The 20497-nt window shown below is 37.8% G+C and overlaps 1 protein-coding gene across 1 annotated transcript in view; it reads right to left on the bottom strand.

Annotated features, from left to right (window-relative positions):
• Nucleotides 1-5151: 5151 nt before the first annotated feature.
• LOC133040568 (interferon-activable protein 203-like) overlaps nt 5152-20497 on the bottom strand; it is a 41974-nt gene continuing 26628 nt past the window's right edge. Inside the window, exons 7-9 of the mRNA XM_061120424.1 lie at nt 14423-14839; nt 12780-12971; nt 5152-6121 (exon numbers count right to left, since the gene is read on the bottom strand). Coding sequence (XP_060976407.1) covers nt 6083-6121; nt 12780-12971; nt 14423-14839 — 648 coding nt within the window. The 3' untranslated portion in view covers nt 5152-6082. The remainder of the gene's footprint in view (nt 6122-12779; nt 12972-14422; nt 14840-20497) is intronic.

Raw genomic sequence — 20497 nt, 5'->3', positions numbered from 1 at the left:
TTTTGAACCATGCAAATGAAAGTAGAGGAAGGAACACGGTGAGATGAGTGGAGATGAAGCTGGGTGCTGACTCAGTAGGAAGGTTTGTTCTGCTGGAGGCATTAGCATTCCATGGAACTACATTTAGAGAGACAAGACTAGATGGAGTTTGACTCAGGATATGTCAGTACCTAGGACAATCCAATGTAGCAGGAAGTGTCTGTAATTTAAACTGTATGGGAGCCCCATAAAAAATATGACTTCAACAGGGTCAGGCAATTGAGTCTTATACACTATCCTGAGCTAAGGAGAAGGAGGTAGGGGTCTGGTCTTCAAAGGGGAAGAAGACAATTCACAGGAAAATGAAAAGAGCAGATGTTTGTTAAATAGGTGTTTGTCCTATCATACAGATAAATCTTTCTGCTGTAGAAAGGTATCTTTAGTAATAGCTCTTTCTGGTAGTGTCCTCATATCTAAATTCTTTTATGTGGTTCAGGGAGAGGTGAAAAACTTTTCCTAAATCTGCTGGGTCTTAATTATCTTCAACTAAAAATCCATAAGTCAAAGTGAAATATTTGGGGGTGACTTATTCTGCTTCCCCTCATTCCTAACTCTTATTTAGACTCTATTGGTTTTGTCTCATTTGCTCATCTCTCTCCTGCATTTGTTGCTTTGAGTGATTGTCCTCCAACTCAGGAATTTCTTTCCCTTAACTATTCCAACTACTCACCTGACCAATTACTGGTTCACAGGGCCATCCTGGCCTTCTAAGGGAAAGAAGCTTGGGACCTGAAAGATGGACCTAAGAGGCAATAGGATCGAAGTAAAACAGGACTGTCTTCTCTACCTGAATCTACTAACATAAACACAGCACAGCACACTAACTATATATCTGCCAGTTTCAAGCCTGTAGTTTTTCCCTTATGTCTCTTTCTGGAGGCTGTTACTGGCACTTCTGATGTCTGACTGATGTGGCATTCCTTAAATAGATTACCAAAAGTTGGATTTTGATTTTATCTTTGCAGAAAGCACACCAGAGGAATCATACATTATATAATCTAAATGACAACACAGAAAGGATAGAAGTATTGGTGCTTGGAAAAGAGAACAAAATCCACTGTAAGGAAGGGGATAAACTTCAACTTATATTCTTTGAGCTGTCAAAGACTGGAAAGAAACTACACCTGAAATCTGGAGTTCATAGTTTCATTAAGGTGGGAACTTCATGGAGGAAAGTCAACTCTCCAAAGGGATAATGCTTTGTGTTTGCTTTCAGCAAACTGGACAGGTGCTATTGAATAGGATATGGTGTGGAAGACCCTGATATTTAGTTCTGTGAGCTTAAGAGAATTTAGGAGAACCTAGGAGCCTGCTTTTTTAGAAGATACAGACCCTAGACACACAATTAAGAGGACATGGGCTTCATAAGGCAGAGACACACTGCGATACCCACACAACTCCACAAACAGTTCACTGGTAACAGTGTAAGTCTAATGCAGACAACTGCCCAAAGATGGTTAAATTATTCTGAAAGATATATCTTAAAAATAGACATAGTCCAGGTATACCTTAAGAACACATTTCTCAGAGGCACTTCAGCCATCCTTACACATAGTCCAGGGAAACTGAGTCAGGGTAAACCCTTACTCCCAACCTTTCATCTCTCCCTCGTACCAGTACATCCTGCTGCCACCACCTGATCTTCATCCCCAGGTCTCAGCACTGTCTGTACTGGCTGCTATCTCCCTTTTTAAGAGTGGGGTAGAGACGTGAGACACTGGGATATGTGCCCTTGTTAAGTAGGAGTGTATATCTCAAGCCAGATAGTAACTTCAGGAGAATTATCCAAGAGTGAACAATGTACTGGGAGGAAGTGAAAGAAAGTAAAAGTGAAAGTCGCTCAGTCATGTCCAATTCTGTGCGACCCCATGGACTGTAGCCCGCCAGGCTCCTCTGTCCATGGAATTCTCCAGACAAGAATCTTGGAGTGGGTAGCCATTCCCTTCTCCAGGGCATCTTCCCAACCCGAGGATCAAACCCAGGTCTCCCACTCTGCAGGTGAATTCTTTACCATCTAAGCCACCAGGGAAGCCCACTGGGAGGAAAGGAAGAAGATAATTTTATGAGAAGAAAAGAAAAATGCACTTTAAGAGGACAGAGTCACTGAGAGCAGAGGAGGGATAACTGATCAGCCTCATCTCAACCATGTGTATTTTGTCTCCATCCAGGTTATTAAGGTCAGAAAATTGAATTGAAAGGGATCAATTCAGATCAACTGGTCTAACCAAGCATTTAATTGAAGAATACCTGAAATGTACAACCTCTTCAACCAGATTGTGAGTTACTGGAGAGCAACAGCTCACAGGCTGCTTCCTAACTCCTGATGAGTCAGGATAGGATAATTCCTGGATAAACAATTCCAACATTTCAACATGTTATCACAATAAAAGTGTATTTCTCATTTATTGAAGCCCATAGCTGGGTTTAGTTTGAGGTGAGGATAGGGTTCTGCTCTATGTAAATATTCAGGAATATTACAGATGTTCAATATCTATTGAATGAAAAAATAATTAATGGAAAATATGTACTATTTGTAGCTATATAAGTTAATATACATGACAAATAACCAAATTCACAGCAAAAATATCAGAGGTTTAGAGCATGAAAAGATTGTCAACCTCACCGATAATATGAAAAATGAAACTAATATAAAATTTATTTTCTCATATTTTCTATGTTCTACAAGATAACTGAGGTTCAAAAAGAAGGATTGGAAAAGTTTTTCAGTAAAACATCCAATAGTACATATTGGGTTGGCCAAACAGTTATTTTGGGTTTTTATGTAGGGTAATACAGAAAAACCTGAACAAACTTCATGGCCAACCCAATGTTTTAATCTATGTGAGCCCTAAAGTCTCCGTTACAGATGTTTACTTTGCATTGGCTACAAAAGCAGCCATAGACAATCCATAGAGTGTGTGTTTGTGTTCTAATAAAACTGCATGGTAGACACTGAAATTTGAATTTTATATAATTTTCCTGTGTCACATTTGTCTTTTGATCTCCCCCAAGTATTAAAAAATCTTCATAAGAAAAATGTTGATAATTTAAACTTCATCAAAATAAACATGTCTTTTCAAAAGATACCTTAAAAGCATGAAAAGACAAGCCGTAGATTGAGATGTAATATTTGCTAGTCACATAGCTACTAAGGATCCTAAAACCATAATATGAAGGATTCCCAAAACTCAGTATTGTGAGAACAAACAGTTAAATTTTTAAGATGAGCAAAAAAAGAACACAGGTGGCAAATAAACACATAAAAAGATGCTCAAACTAATTTATCTTTAGGGAAATGAAAATTAAAACTACAGTGAGACACCACTATGCAGAAATTAGAATGACTAAAATTTTAAAAGATTGACCATACCAGCAACCGATGAGGACAAGGAGGAGTTAAGATTGTCGTACAATGGTAGCGGGAATATTAAATGGTACACTGCTTTGCAACAGAGTTGGACAGTTTTGTTTGTTTTGTTTTGTTTTTTTTAATTAACATTCACCTACAGTGCTAAATCCTGAGGTGGATGCAGAGCAACTGAAACTCTCACAGATTGCTCCAGGGAATGAAAAACCTATAGTCACCTTAGAAAACAGTTTGGCAATTTCTTACCTATTTGAAATACATTTACCATACAAACCAACAATGTCACCCCAAAAGTTTTACTCATTGAATGATAACATCAGTTCAGTTCAGTCGCTCAGTCATGTCCGACTCTTTGCGACCCCATAAATCGCAGCACGCCAGGCCTCCCTGTCCATCACAAAAATCTGCATGTGAGTATTCGCCTCAGTTTTATTTGTAACTATGTAAAAGTGTCAATAATCCAATTGTTCCTTTCTTGGGGAATGGATAAACTTCAATGAGTACACACATTAAATTCTACACAGCAATAAAAAGGAAAAAAAAATACACACAACTACATGGATGAATCTTAAACACACTATACAAAATAAAAACAGCCAGACTCAAAATGCCACACCCATTTTAACTTCCATCTTAGGAAACTTTGGAAAAGGGGAAAGTTTAAGTTAAGAGGGCCTTCCCTGATAATTCAGTTGGTAAAGAATCCACCTCCAATGTAGGAGACCCTGGTTCGATTCCTGGGTCGGGAAGATCCACTGGAGAAGGGGTAGGCTACCCACTCCAGTAATCTTGGGCTTTCCTGGTGGCTCAGCTGGTAAAGAATCTGCCTGCAATGCAGGAGACCTGGGCTCAGTCTCTGGGTTGGGAAGATCCCCTGGAGAATGGAAAGGCTACCCACTCCTGTATTCTGGGCTGGAGAATTCCATGGACTGTATAGTCCATGGGGTCACAAAGAGTTGGACACAGCTGAGCAACTTTCACTTTAAGCTTTTCTAGATTCCCTACATATGCATTAATATATGTATTTGTTTTTGTCTCTGGAATCTAGGAAAGTAGTGCTGATGAACCGACGTTCAGGGAAGGAATGGAGACGCGGAAGCAGAGAATGGACTTATGGACACAGCAGGGGCGGGAGAGGGTGGGATGAATTGAGAAAGTAGCATTGAATGTATACAGTATTAAGTGTAAAATGGATAGCTAGTGGGAAGCTGCTGTGTAATACAAGGAGCCCAGACAGTGCTCTTTGATGACCTAGACAGCTGGGATGAGGGAGGGGGATATGTATAATTATTACTGACTCGAGTTGTTGTACACAGAATCCAGCACAGCACTAAAGCAATTTCCCTCCTATTATAAAATAACTTAAAAAAAAAAATAAAAAACTATATTAGTGGTTTCCTGGAGCTTGGATTAGAGAAAGCATCGACAATAAAGTGGCATGGGGGAAATTCTTTTTATGATGGAACTGTTCTAATCATTAAAAACATGATCTTGCCATTCTGTCTCTTATTTTTCTTATTAGCAGAGTTAAAGAAAAAAAAAAAAAAGAATCCAATCAACCCTCTAGAGCTGGTATAAGATTAAGTGACACAAAGTAATTGCAAAATATCAAGTACCAAATGTGGGATCAACAAATACACTCTAAGAAAACTATACTCAATATCCTGTAATAAACCATAGTGGTTTATTAAATAATACAAAAAGAATACATTAATATGTATAACTGAATCAGTGTGCTGTACAGCAGAAATTAACATTATAAATCAACTGTACCTCAAAAAAATAAATGTAAAAGAACACACTGTAAAATCAGTGTTAGTTACTTTCTGCCACTGTACTGTAAAGTAAATTAATTATTCTTCAGTGTTTGCCTAATCCAAGTCTTTGCCTGGAGCAACTTTCTCATCGGATCCACACATGTGCGGACCATGAAGTATAACTGGAGAACTACTGAGCTGCTGGTACCTGAATAAATAAGTGGAACCAGTTATTTCACATCAGAGGGGCTAGAGTTACTTTCAAAATGTACTAGTGACTTCTGGCAAATAGCCAAAAGCTGCCTTATTTTGTCAGCAAATTACCCAATTCTGGCCCCTCCAGGAGGTCAATTCTGAAAAGTTTACATTGTTTTACTAAAGCAGCTCCACCCTGGGATGGGGGCTGGCAATTAAAGGACGGATGGAATTTCAGTTGGTCTGCTGTCCTCCTGGGTTCTTTGAGCACAGCTTGCTCAACCTGTTCATTCTTGACCAGAGTTATATCCTATAAAGATCACACACAAAGTATAAATTCAAATATTGCTTGAGGCTTAGGTGTCTCTATCTGATTTTCAGGCCATAGATGACTATTTCCTTTTAAGCAACAAAACAATGAATTAGACTCCTAGGGGTACATACCTTCATGAAAGAAAAGTATAATATTTATTTTTTTCCAAGTTATAAAAGTTATAGATTCAAAATGTGACATTTAGATGTTACAGAAAAGTATAAAAAAATGAAAAGCTTTTCATTCCTAACAAGTAACAGCTAATATAGTACACTATATGTTTCTGTGTATATATATATGTATATATATACACACATTTTTGCTTTAATTGTATCTTAGTTCCATAAACATCAATATTAATGACATCCAAGTTTTTAGAAGAACAGCTCTGAGCAGGTTTCCATATATGACTCAGGATTGTGTGGTTGTTCTTTGCTTGACCTTGGTGACCTTGAAGAAGAAAAAGATAAACAATGAGATGAACCTGATTATACATTTCTCCCTTCATTCACACTGTCACATCCCTTTTCCTCTTCCCACCTAAGAGTCTCTTCTCCAACTCTCACCTAGCTTATTTAGTGAATTCCTAACTTTTGAGCCACCACCCCAATTCTTTGTTGGGACCCTCAAATGAGATATGGACTCATATCCAGCATAAATGCATGTGGACAGGCAGGAGCTGTTGGAGAACAAGAGAGAGGAAGAAGCAATTATACTCAAGGTCAAGAGTTGAAGGGAGAGTTCTTCCTGGGAGGAAAGGTAGAAGGAAGGGGCAAAAGGTATTCTTGGTGCCATGCTGTGAAGGAAGGGTTGGGATATCTCATTGAGAGCCTGAGAACTGGCAAGACTAAAGAGCATGTGCATTTCTGAGTGCCTGGATATGTCAGCCTTTGAGTTTGATCTGTTTGCATTCCAGTGCAGGCATACCTCAGAGATATTATTGGTTCAGTTCCAGACCACTGTCACAAGGAGAATATTGCAATAAAATGACACATAATTTGTTTGCTTTCCCAGTACATATAAAAGTTATGTTTATACAATACTATACTGCAGTCTATTAACTGTGTAAGAGCATCAATGTACATAACTGAATCAAAAAATACTTTATTACTAAAAAACATTAACCATCATCTGAATTTTCAGTGAGTCATAATCTTCTTTTTTTTTTTTCTGGAGAAGGATCTTGCCTGGATATTGATGGCTGCCAACTGATGAAGCTGATGTTTGCTGAAGCTTGGGTTGGTGGTGACAATTTCTTAAATAAGACAATGATGAATTTTGTTGGACTGATTGAGTTTTCCTTTCATGGAAAATCTCTCTGTAGTATGCAGTGCTGTTTGATAGTGTAGAGGAAATTTATCACCCCCAAAAGATGTCTTTCAGGCATGAGGATTAACTTACACTGATTATTTTTAAGAAACAGAAGTCTCTGGAAATCTTTCTTTTCACATCCTCTTTAGTACCTAAAAGATGCTTGCTCCTGGAAAGAAAAGTTATGACCAAACTAGACAGCATATTAAAAAGCAGAGACATTACTTTGCCAACAAAAGTCCATCTAGTCAAAGATATGGTTTTTCCAGTAGTCATGTATGGATATGAGAGTTGGACTATAAAGAAACCTGAACACGAAGAATTGATGCTTTTGAACTATGGTGTTGGAAAAGACTCTTGAGAGTCCCTTGGACTGCAAGGAGATCCAATCAGTCCATCCTAAAGGAAATCAGTCCTGAATATTCATTGGAAGGACTGATGCTGAAGCTCCAATAATTTGGCCACCTGATGCAAAGAACTGACTCATGTGAAAAGACCCTGATGCTGGGAAAGATTGAAGGCAGGAGGAGAAGGGGATGGCAGAGGATGATATGGTTGGATGGCATCACCGACCCAATGGACATGAGTTTGAGTAAACTGTGGGAGTTGGTGATGGACAGGGAGGCCTGGCGTGCTGCAGTCTGTGGGGTCACAAAGAGTTGGACACAACTGAGTGACAACTGAACTGAACTTAGCTACCTAGAGAATTTAGATAAAGAGGCCGTTCTCAGAATAAAGGTCTCATAAGAGGTATCTGCAAAGAATATGGGCTAAGTGTGGTAGAAGAAGCTTTGCAGGGCCCAGAGAGTAGAGTCCACTCTCTGTCCCACCTTTGCATGTCCAGCAAACATTTGTTTACTAAAACATTCATTCTTTCATCTCTATGTGAATTGTCTTTCTCCCCAGTGGAGGTCTCAAACAACTACCCCTGACATTCTCTTTTATCATTAACTGAAGATGGTATTTAAGTTGAGGGTTTCAGCCATCTTGGTGAGCTATTCGTTTTTTCTGGGTCTCTTCATGAATCAGTCAGTTCAGTAGCTCAGTTTCCAATTCTCTGTGAACTCAAGGACTGCAACTTTAATATGCTGTCTAGGTTTGTCATAACTTTTCTTCCAAGGAGCAAGCAAGTATGACATGTATACTCTCCACGTATACATGTTATTAAACTTTTGTTTGCATTTCTCTTGTTAATCTATCTCATTTTAATTCTTAGACCAGTCTAAAAAACTTAGAAGGGCAGAAGAAATTTTCTTTCCTCACCAACAATAGCCATAGTATAACTTTTTTTTTTTTTCAAAATTAGAGCCAAACTTCTCAAACCCTGCCACTGTTTTATCAACTAAGTTTGTGTAATATTCTAAATCCTTTATTGTTTCAACAATATTCACAGCATCATCCTCAGGAGTAGATGACATTTCAAGAAGCTATTTTCTTTGCTCACCCAGAGATGGTTAGATATCATCACCAAGTCAATGGACATGAATTTGAGGAAACTCTGGGAGATAGTGAAGGAGAGGGAGGCCTGGTGTGCCGCGGTCCATTGGGTCACAAAGAGTCAGGCATGTTAGTGACTGAACAAGAACAACAAGAAACAACACCACATCTATTAAAGTTATCATCGAAGTCCAACAATTCAGTCACATCTTCAGGCTCCACTTCTAATTCTATTCATTTTCTGTATCTACCACATCTGCCATTACTTCCTTCACTGAAGTCATGAACCTTTCAAAATCACCCATGAGGATTGGAATTAATTTCCTTCAAATGCTTATTCATCTTGGGATTTTGACCTCTTCCCATGAAATATGAATGTTCTTTATGACATCTAGAATGCTGAATCCTTTCCAAAAGGTTTTTATTTGACTTTGCCTAGATCCGTCAGAAAAGTCATATCTTTCACTGTGACTATAGCCTTGTGAAATGTATTTCTTAAATCATAATCCATGGGCTGCAGAATGGATGTTATGTTAGCATGATAACAACATTAATTTCTTCATATATCTCCATAGGAGATCTTGGGTGATCAGGTGCATTGTCAATGAGCAGTAATATTTTAAAAAGGAATCTTGTTTTTCTTTTTCTGAACAGTAGGTCTCAGCAGTGGACTTAAAATACTCAGTAAAACATGTTGTAAACAGATGTACTGTCCTCCAGGCTGTATTGTGCCATTTACAAGAGCAAAAGCAGAGAAGATTTAGTATTCTTAAGGGCCCTAAGATTTTCAGAACTTAGTCACTGGCTGCACTAGCCCATAACAGTAGAGTCAGGCTGTCCTTTGAAGCTTTTAAGCCAGCACTAACTTCTCTTCTCTGTGAAAGTTCTAGATGATATCTTCTTACAATATAAGACTGCTTCATCTTCCCTGAAAATCTGTTGTTGAGTGTAGCAATCATTATCAACCATCTCTGCTAGGTCTTCCGGATAACTTTCCGCAGCTTCTATATCAGCAACACTTGCTGCTTCACCTTATACATTTACGTTAGAGATAGCTTCTTTCCTTAAACCTAATGAATCAGTTTCTGCTACCTTCAAACTTTCCTTCTGCAGATTTCTTACGTCTCTCAGCCTTCACAGTATTTAAGTGTTAGGGCTTTTCCCTGAGAATGATTTCTATCCAGACCACAAAATTTCCATGTCAACAATAAGGCTGTTTTGTTGTCTTATCATTCATAGATTCACTGGCATAACATTTTTAATTTCTTTAAAAAATTTTTGCATTCACATCTTGTCTGTTACAAGAGGCCTAACTTTTGACAGCTTTTTTTTTCTTTTCTCACTAAGCTTAATCATTTCTAGTTTTTTATTTAATGTGAGAGATGTATAACACTTCCTTTCACTTGAACACCTAGCAGCTTCCTTAGAGTTATTAAATGACCTAATTTCAATATTGTTTTGCCTCAGGGAATTGGGAGACTAAGGAGAGAGAGAGAGATGGGGGAATTGTCCATCAGGGGAGCATTCAGAACACACATAACATTTATCAAAGAAATTCCCCATCTTATACAAGCATGCAGTTCATGGCACTCCAAAATGATTTCAATAGTAACATCAAAGATCACTAACCCCAGATCAAAATGACAAATTCAAGAAAAAGCTTGAAATATTAAGAGAATTGCCAAACATGACACAGACACTCTAAGTGAAAAATGTTTTGGAAAAATGACTCCAGGAGACTTGCTCTACACAGGATTGCTACAAATCCTTTATTTGTACAATAAATAAATTTTAAAAAAGCAAATATCTATGAAACACAAGAACGTGAAGTATAATAAAGCAAAGTATGCTCATAGTAGCCTTTGTTAGTATTCAAAGAATTCATTCCACATGAATGTGTGAGTTTGACAAAAACCATGAAATTTGTCCTGTAGGACCAGTCACCTCTGTTGTTGACCAGCATGTGTATCTCACCAAAGGCAGGTAACTTTGTATTCTGAAAGGCTCAGAGACATCCTTGATCATTTATTAATAGATCTGAAATGGGCAAGTAACTACCCTCTGAGATAAAAGATATTTCCTCCATTTTATAGATGATGAATCAGAAGTTTCTAATGTTTAAGTCATTAGTCAACTAGCAAGTCATAGAGCCAGTATTTGAAATAGACTTAAAAAGTCAAAATTTAATAATTAATCCACCTGATCTGAAAATTCGAACAACTTTACAATATTTAGCTTAGATATAGCTTTTGATAGGCTTTCTGAAGTTTCTCTCTTTAATATGATTTAAAATATCCTTAAATAAAAACTATTAGATGTTAATGAAGGAAACTGAAGATGACACAAACAGATGGAAAGATATACCATGTTCTTGGATTAGAAGAATCAATATTGTTCAAATGACTATACTACCTAAGGCAATGTACAGATTTAATGCAATCCCTATCAAATTACCAGTAGCATTTTTCACAGGACTCCAAAAAGTTTATAATTTGCATAAAACCACAAAAGACCACAAATAGCCAAAATGATCTTGAGAAATAAAAATGGAGCTGGACAAATCATGCTCCCTGACTACAGACAATACTACAAAGCTATAGTCATTAGAATAGTATGGTACTGCCACACACACACAAAAAAAATATAGATAGATAGATAGATAGACAGACAGACAGATAGATAGATAGATAGATAGACCGATTGATCCATCGATCAATGGCACAAGCTAGAAAGCCCAGAAAGCAGCCTACACACTTATGACCAATTAATTGATGATAAAGGAGGCAAAAATATACAATGGAGAAAAGACAGTCTCTTCAGTAAGTGGTGATGGGAAAACTTAATAGGTATGTCTAAAAGAATCAAACCAGAACATTCTCTAACACCATTAAAAATTAAACTCAGGATGGATTAAGGACTTAAATGTAAGTCTGGATACACTAAAAGTGCTATCAGAAATATAGGCAGAATAATCTTTGAAGTAAGTTGAAGCAATATTTTTTGAATCAGTCCCCTAGAGTAATGGAAATAAAAACAAAAATAACCAAATGAGACCTAATTAAACTTAAAAGATTTTGCATAGCAAAGGAAACCATAAATAAAACAAAAAGACAACCCACAGACTGGGAGAAAGTGTTTGCAATGGATGCTAACAACAGGGATTAATTTACAAAATATACAAACAGCTCATACAGCTTAATATCAAATAATAAACCCAATCAAGACATGGGCAGAGGACCTAAATAGGCATTTCTGTAAAGACATATAGATGGAGAATAGACTCATGAAAAGATGCTCAATATTGCTTATCATTGGAGAAATGAAAATCAAAAATACAATGACTATCACCTCACACCAGTCAGAATGGCAATCACTAAAAAGTCTGCAAGTAACAAATGCTGGAGAGGATGTGGAGAAAAAGAAACCCTCTTACACTGTTGGTGTGAACATAAATTGGTGCATCCACTCTGGAGAACAGTATGGAGGTTCCTTAAAAAACTAGAAATAGAGTTACCATATCATCGTACAATCACACTCCTGGGCAAATATCTGGAGAAAACTAATTTGAAGAGATACATGCAGCCCAATGTTCATAGCAGCACTATTTACAATAGCCAAGACATGAAAGCAACCTATATGACAGATGAATGAATAAAGAAGATGGGGGGTAACAATGGAATGCTACTCAGCCATAAAAAGGATAAAGTAATGCCATTTGCAGTAACATGGATGAACCTAGTGATTGCCATACTGAGTAAAGTAAGTCAGACAAAGAAGGACAAATATATGATATTACTTACATGTGGATTCTAAAAAAAAAAGAAAGAAAGAAAGATACAAATGAACTTACCAAACAGGAAAAGACTGACAGACACAGAAAAAAATTTATGGTTACCAAAGGGGATAGTGGTGGGAGGAGGGGAAATAAATTAGGAGTTTGGGATTGACATATACACATTACAGTATATAAAATAGGTAAACAACAAGTACCTACTGTATAGCTCAGAGAATTATACTTTATTTCTTATAATAACCTATAATGGAAAAGAATCTAAAATAAATATATATATATATGTGTGTGTGTGTGTGTGAATACAATATATAAATATATGTGTGTGTGTGAGTAACTGAATCCCTTTGCTGTACACTTTAAACTAACCTACACTTTAAATTAACTATATTTCAGTACAAAAAAATAAGTTTAAAAATATCCTTAAAAAAAGAATGATGAAAATGAACTTTACACCCACTAATGACAAGGGTTAGCTATTCCACCTGCTGGACTCTGTGTAATAGCAGCGGTATCGTTTTCTTAAAGACTTCCACTTTGGAACAACGATGACCCACCAGAAGATCTCACCTTGATGAAACTATGAATTACAGATCTCAGCTGCCTCTTATTCCCAGTGTTTGCCAATTCAAAGCACACGAGTGTGAGTCTATCACCTTCTTCACAGTTGATACTGGTCAGCCGCTGTCCATAAACCATGACTTCCATCACTCCTGTATCATCTTGTATTACATAATATATGGATTCTTTACATACCCACTTCTGCAAAAGAAAATTAGCATTCATCTTTTGAGAACTGGATCAGGAATTACCACAACTTTGAAAAATGGAGGGTGTTAGTGGACACTTTTCTCTCAGAACAGTTAATACGAGCTGGAGGTCTAGTATTACAGGTTTCAAACAGTGTAAGATAGCTTGTTCAGTTTATCCTCCCATTTAAATTCTCTATCTTTTCTTCCTTCAGGTGTTTGTGTGCTGGGTCATTTCTTTCCTAATTTTTCCTGCTTCCATCTAAGAATAGCTGAGATTTCTTAAGGAACTTAGATGTAGTGTGGTCTGATAAGCATTAGAGGCTTTTTTTTAGATTTCCCTAAGAACAGAGAAGAAAGGCTATTCCTGTCTTATGATGAATCTAAAAAAATTGCTACAAATCCTCCTTCAGTTGATTTTTATTTCAATATGTAATTCTTTCCTTTATCTTCTGTATTTATTCATTCTTCGTTAATCTGCCCAAATCTTGACTACAGATCATCTCATTCCACTGTTCTAGTTTCTATGTCACTTACGTTACTCATCAACTCTGCTAATGCTCATGTATGCACAGTCTCTATAACAGAATGCACAAAAAACAGGGGATAAGTAAACAGCCACCCTAGAAGACATATATAATGGAATATGAAACATATTACATAAAAGTTAGGTTACATACATATTACATAAAGGTTACATAAAAGTTAGGTCAGCTAAGTTTAGTATTTCTATGAAGTGTTGGGACTGAAATACCTACTCTGATTCTAAGAATTCACCTAAATTCTACCTTTTACTGTCCATATTAATAAATTTAAAAATGAAGTGACTTGGTTTCTCACATTTTTTCAATATCCATATTTCTCATCTTAATTAATGCTAAAGTTTTTGGCTCAACAATTTTTTGATGAAAGAATGTGAAGATGTGAGAACACTTTACAGTTCAGATGATCAGAATCTTAGCTAATTGCTGATGACAGCAGATTCTAGGGCATAGCAATGTATTGAGTTCTCATCTTGTTTGTCACAGTTGAAATCCAAGCTTGAAAGAACAATTCTTTATTCACAAATTAACCTAAACTGCCACTGAAATAGGTGAGGTAGAACTCAAAAAAAAAAAACACACAATTATAAGAAGTGCTCTATGATAACATGTTAATAATATGTTAGTAGATAAGTATAAATATAAATTCTGCACAGGGTGGCTGTGAACGGATCAGTACAGCTCATAAAATACTATGATTTCTGGTGAATCACTTTCTTAAAAACTTGCATGTTGTTATGGCAAGAAGAATGTTGAAATTATCAGCCCTATATTCTGAAGTGAAAGACTGCACCCAACTATCCCTGGTCAGAAGGGCTTTGAGTTCCTGTATTTATGAAGTTAACTATATTCATTTGGCAGTTAAGACTTTTGAATTCTGGGATTGCAAAAGAAATATTGCAAAACAATGATGTGGACTTACCTTATGCACCAGAAAAACCCCATTCACAAATGTTCCTGGGTCTTGCAGATGAAGATGACTGATTTTAGGAGTTGCCTTTGCCTTTTGAATTAGGCTTTTAGAGATCTCCATCTTTCGTTCAGGGTTAACATCAGACACAGATAAGACATTGAACACTTCCAGGAACCCATTGCGGCCAATATAATCTGATATGGCAATGACTTTATTGGGGATAAACTTCTGCTTCAGGGCAACATTGTAAACCTTCACTTGGAAGAACTGACTCTCAGTAGCCACTGTGGCATGGAACATCTCCTTGCTTCCTGTGACATCATATGTAAATGGTTCCGTTGCCTTCAGCACCATCACTTCTTTGGGGCCCCTCTGGAAGCCCTCCTCTCTGGAAGCTTCTTTAGGTACAGACTTCAATCTTGGTTTCTACTTAGAAGTACACACCAAAAACAGGCACAGTTAAGAAAAGGAATGCAGCTTCATTCCCTAATGAAAACCATCTATGGCTTAATGTTGAACCTCAATAAAGAACATAATTGGGTAGAGTTTGAGGAAAAGAAAAAGAAACTAGACAAACATCACTGACATGGTATAAATAAACTAATGGAATAAAGGAGATGTCATCGGTGATTTCTCTGTTTTTTCATGGGTGTGGTAGGAAGAATATTTTCCTTTAAAAAGTGTTAGCTCAAAAGAAAAAGTACTCTTTTCCCAAGAAGAGCTATGTAGAGTACAGGGGCAGCAGACAGTAGCAATGCTGCTGTGTGGTGATTCCTAGTAGAGATGAGAATGAAAAAAATCATCTTAAATTGTCCCATTAACTTATTTTAGTGCACAAGTTAAGATACAAATCATGATGAAATAGTGATACTGTGCAGGCCTTGAGGGGCTCCTGGGCAAAAGGCTTTTGTGTCCCCCATTTCTTTGACTATAAGGAAGCAGCCTTAATTCAACCTCCATGACCTTCCCTGAGTTCAAGCAACTGTTAATTGAGGAAGGAAGTAAATGGGAGACCAAAAAGAAAGAGTCAAGAGTAGCCTTGGGGCCAGGTACTGTTTCCCCATCAGAGGATACAAACAAAAATATCTTTATTTTGCAGATACTGAATCCTCCTCCAGATGGGAGAAGTTAATTAATGATTAACAATGATATGCTGCCTACAAGCATGTAGATCCCAGACCAGCTGGACTTGAAGGTTGTTGGTGCTGACTCCTACTTAGCTCATCACCAACCCATTAGAAGAATGTCCATGAGCTTATCATGCCTTCTTTTACTATAAAACTTGTCACTATCTTCCTCAAGTTGAGACATATGGGTTTGAGGGCATTAGCCCACTGTGTCCCCCTTTGCCAGGCAAAGCAATAAAGCTATCTTTTTCTACGTCACCCAAAACTCTGTCTCTGAGATTTGGTTCAGCACAGGTGTACAGAGAAGTTGAGTTTTCTGCATCAGTAGCACTCAGAGTAGAGAATGGCTCCAGTTAGAATCCACTGATGTCATCCCTGTTGGTGTTCAGTCACTAAGTCACATTCAACTCTTTGCAACCCAATGAACTGCAGCATGCCAAACTCCTCTGTCCTTCACTGCCTCCTGGATTTGCTCAAATTCATGTCCATTGAGTTGGTGATGTTATCTGACCATCTCATTCTCAGCCACCACCTTATCCTTTGCCTTCAATCTTTCCCAGCATCAGAGTCTTTTCCAATGGGTCAGCTCTTCGCACCAAGTGGTCAAAATATTGGAGCTTCTGCTTCAGCAACAGTCCTTCCAGTGAATATTCAGGGTTGATTTTCTTTAGGATTGACTGGTCTGATCTTCTTCCTGTCCAAGGGACTCTGAAGATCTCTAGCACCACAATTCAAAAGCATCAATTCTTTGGCACTCAGCCTGCTTTATGATCCAACTCCCATATCCATACATGACTACTGGAAAAATTATAGCTTTGATCTTTGGCAGCAAAGTGATGTCTCTGCTTTTTAATACAGTGTCTGGGTTTCTCATAGCTTTCCTTCCAAGGAGCAAGTGTATTTCATGGTTGCAGTCACCATCCATGGTGATTTTAGAGCCCAAGAAAATAAAATCTGTCACTGCTTCTATTTTTCCCCCCTTTTATTTCCCATGATGTGATGGGATTGGATGCCATGATCTTAGTTTTTTGAATACTGAGTTTTAAGCCAGATTTTTCACTCTCCTCTTTCACCCTCATCAAGAGGATCTTTCCTCTTCAAATTCTGCCGTTAGAGTGGTATCATCTGCCCATATGAGGTTATTGATATTGCTCCTGGCAGTCTTAATTCCAGCTTGTGCTTCATCCAGCCTGGCGTTTAGCGTGATGCACTCTGCCCAGAAGGTAATAAGCAGGGTGGCAGAATGCAGTCTTGTTATACTCTTTTCCCAATTTTGAACCCATTAGTTGTTTCATGTCCAGTTCTATAAAAACTATTCCTTCTTGGCCCACATACAGATTTCTCAGGAGACAGGTAAGGAGGTATGGTATTCCCATCTCTCTAGTATTCTCCACAGTTTTTTGTGATCCACGGTCAAAGCCTTCAGCATGGTCAATGAACCAGAAGTAGATTTTTGGGGGGGGGGGGGGGAATTCCCTTGCTTTTTTCATGATACAAAGAATGTTGACAATTTGATCTCTGGTTCCTCTGCCTCTTTGAAACTCAGCTTCTACATCTACAATTTCTCAGTTCATGTATGGTTGAAACCTAGCTTGAAGGATTTGGAGCATAATTGTGCCAACATGTATGGTAGTTTGAACATTCTTTGGCATTGCCCTTCTTTGGAATTGGGATGAAAACTGAACTTTTCCAGTTGTGTGGCCACTGCTATGTTTTCCAAATTTGCTAACATATTGAGTGCAGCACTTTAACAGCATCAGCTTTCAGGATTTTAAATAGCTTAGTTGGAATTCTGTCACCTCCACTAGCTTTGTTTGTAGTATGCTCCCTAAGGCCCAGTTGACTTCTTACTTCAGGATGTCTGGCTGTAGGTGAGTGACCACACCATCATGGTTATCTGGGTCATTAAGATCTTTCTTGTGTAGTTCTTCTGTGTATTCTTACTACCTCTTCTTAATCTCTTCTGCTTCTCTTAGGTCCTTATCATTCCTGTCCTTTATTGTGCCCACTTTTGCATGAAATATTTCCTTGATATCTTGAATTTTCTTGAAGAGATCTCTAGTCTCTCCCATTCCATTGTTTTCCACTATTTCTTTGCATTGTTCATTTTAAAAGGCCTTCTTATCTCTCCTTGCTGTTCTCCAGAACTCTCCAATCAATTGGGCATATCTTTCCCTTTCTCCCTTGCCCGTCACTTCTCTTCTTTCCTCAGCTATTTGTAAAGCCTCCTCAGACAATCATTTTGCTTTCTTGCATTTCTTTTTCTTTGGGATGATTTTGAACACTGCCTCCTATACACCCCAGTAGATGTGACAATTTAAAGATCAAAATTAGACAGTCCTTCTTCAGGAAAGCAGTTATGTTGAAAAAGTATTAATAAAACAGTAATTGGAAGAATCTCATGAATTTTCTGAATGTGGAAATGTCCTGGATAAAGGACATTTTGAAGAGTAACAAAATCAGCCACCCCAAAATATGTTTCCTTGGCACAAGATTATTTTAAACTGATTATTTTTACAAAACAGCATACATAGAGGAAGCTCTAAAACCAGAAATGAAGATGCCTTTTTGTAAGGGAAATTTGTATTTATAAATTAAATCTCCATTTCTAAGTGTGTCTATCTCTGTGTATCAGGAAGAGAAGGAGGACTCTAAACCTTGGGGGAATATTATCACTAGAGGAGAAACTGACTTAAACCTGCATAACAAGCATTACCCTTGTTTACCCTAATTTTCCTGGTAACTTTCCTATAACTGACCTCCCACACTTTTCTTTCTTTTGTCTTTCACTAAAGATGGTATTTTAAATTGGTGGCTTAGGCCTCCTCAGGGAGTTACTTATTTTTCCTGGGTATCTTCTATGTATAGATGAGGTACATCTGTTTGTAAACTTCTGCTTGTTTGTTTTTTTTTTTTTCCTTGTTAATCTCTGTTTTAACAAAGATACCACTCCAATGGCAGAAAGTGAAGAGGAACTAAAGAACCTCTTGATGCATATGAAAGAGGAGATTGGAAAAGCCAGCTTAAAACTAAATATTAAAAAAAAAAAAAAAACTAAGATCATGGCATCTGGCCCCATTACTTCATGGCAAATAGAAGGGGGAAAGGTGGAAGCAGTGACAGATTTCCTCTTCTTGGGCTCTAAAATCACTGCGGTTGGTGACTGCACCCATGAAATCAGATGATTGCTTCTTGGCAGAAAGCAGTGACAAACCTAGACAGTGTGTTGAAAAGCAGAGACATCACTCTGCTGACAAAGTTCCATACAGTCAAGATTATGGTCTTCCCAATGGTCACATATGGCTGTGAGAGCTGGATCGTAAAGAAGGCAGAGTGCCAAAGAATTGATGCCTTTGAACTGTGGTGCTGGAGAAGACTCTTGAGAGTCCCTTGGACAGCAAGGAGATCAAACCAGTCAATCTTAAAGGAAATCTACCCTGAATACTCATTGGAAGGACTGATGCTGAAGCTGAATCTCCAGTATTTTGGTCACCTGATGTGAATAGCCAACTCATTGGAAAAGTCCCTGATGCTGGGAAAGATTGAGGGCAGCAGGAAGCTGCTCTCTTCTAGGACATCAGAGGATGAGATGGCTGGATGGCTGGATGGCATCACTGATGCAATGGACAAAAACCTGGGCAAACTCCAGGAGGTGGCGAGGGACAGGCAGGCCTGACGTGTTGCAATCCATGGGGTCACAAAGAATCAGACACGACTGGGCACCTGAACAACAACAATCTTTGTTTTAAAAAAGGCATCTCAGCTAAGAGCTCAGAAGGGTGGAGGGGAAATTATTTTTCCTCCTTTACACACTCCTGATAGAATAATGGCAGGACCCTGAGGAGAAGAATGCCAAAAGGGAAGTCAGGTGCCAAGGAGCTTTTCTATGACCTTCTATCTACCCAGTGGGTTGCACCATTTCTGAGTTTTAGAAGAGCAGTTTGAATTGGAAGGGAGGCCACTGATCTGTAAGAGGAAGTATGAAGGCAAAGGCAGGCTATGAGAGCCTAGGGACCAGTTCATGGAGACAGGACAGCCGCCTCCACACACCAGCTGGGCTCCTTGTGGTCTGATCTATACAAGCGTACAAGCTATGACCTGTGGGTCACGGGGCTCAACTCTGATAACATTTTCATCACTGTGGCCAATTCTCCCCATATCCAAATACTCATTCCCAGGACAAGTTAATCAGTAACAACAAATTTCTTACTAGTAATATGAGCAGCATCTTGAGAAGAAGTACACAGGACTTAAGAAAAAAATTATGTTCTATACACAGGGTCATGAAAGTAGACCTGATGGACACAGGTTCTTATTATGTTCATTGTATGTATGTGGAATACTGAAATAGCCTAAGGTCAAATAGCAAAGAATTATTGTTTAATTTATAAAATAATCATGCAAGTATTCTTTTATGTTGAAATAATAATTTAAATCTACATTTCTTGAATAGCATTTCAAGATGAAAGAAAAAGACTGAATTATAGAAAAATATGTGTAATGTGATCAACCTGAAACAAATTGATATTCTTTGTATATACATAACAAAAGGTACAATCAGAAAGTCTATTTACCAAAAGAGAGTGTTTGATAGAGGGGAGATTTCAGACAGTTAACACAAATTATCTTTGTCCATGTATCTGCATTTCCTAAATTTCTGCATCCTAATATGGATGATATTATTTCCAAAAGAAAAAAGAAAAAGATGATAGTGCTGTATTTCTATATTTCTCTACACTATTGCACCCTAAGTTCTCTCTTTCATAGTGAGAAAACTATAAGGAAACTTTCTTTCTTTCATAGTATTGAAGGAAACACAAAAATAAAATTAAACAAATTACTAATTACACCCACTACTGAAGAGGAATGATTTAGGTGCACACTAGGCCATAGATTATCCTAAAGCAAAGGACAGTGTAGTGAGAGTCAGAATTTGAATGCCAGTAGGGTCTCAAAG

This window comes from Dama dama, chromosome 20, assembly GCF_033118175.1.
Source record: "Dama dama isolate Ldn47 chromosome 20, ASM3311817v1, whole genome shotgun sequence".
Taxonomy (NCBI): domain Eukaryota; kingdom Metazoa; phylum Chordata; class Mammalia; order Artiodactyla; family Cervidae; genus Dama; species Dama dama.
The sequence above is the reverse complement of the archived record's forward strand: the minus strand, read 5'-3'. Positions and strand labels throughout refer to the sequence as shown.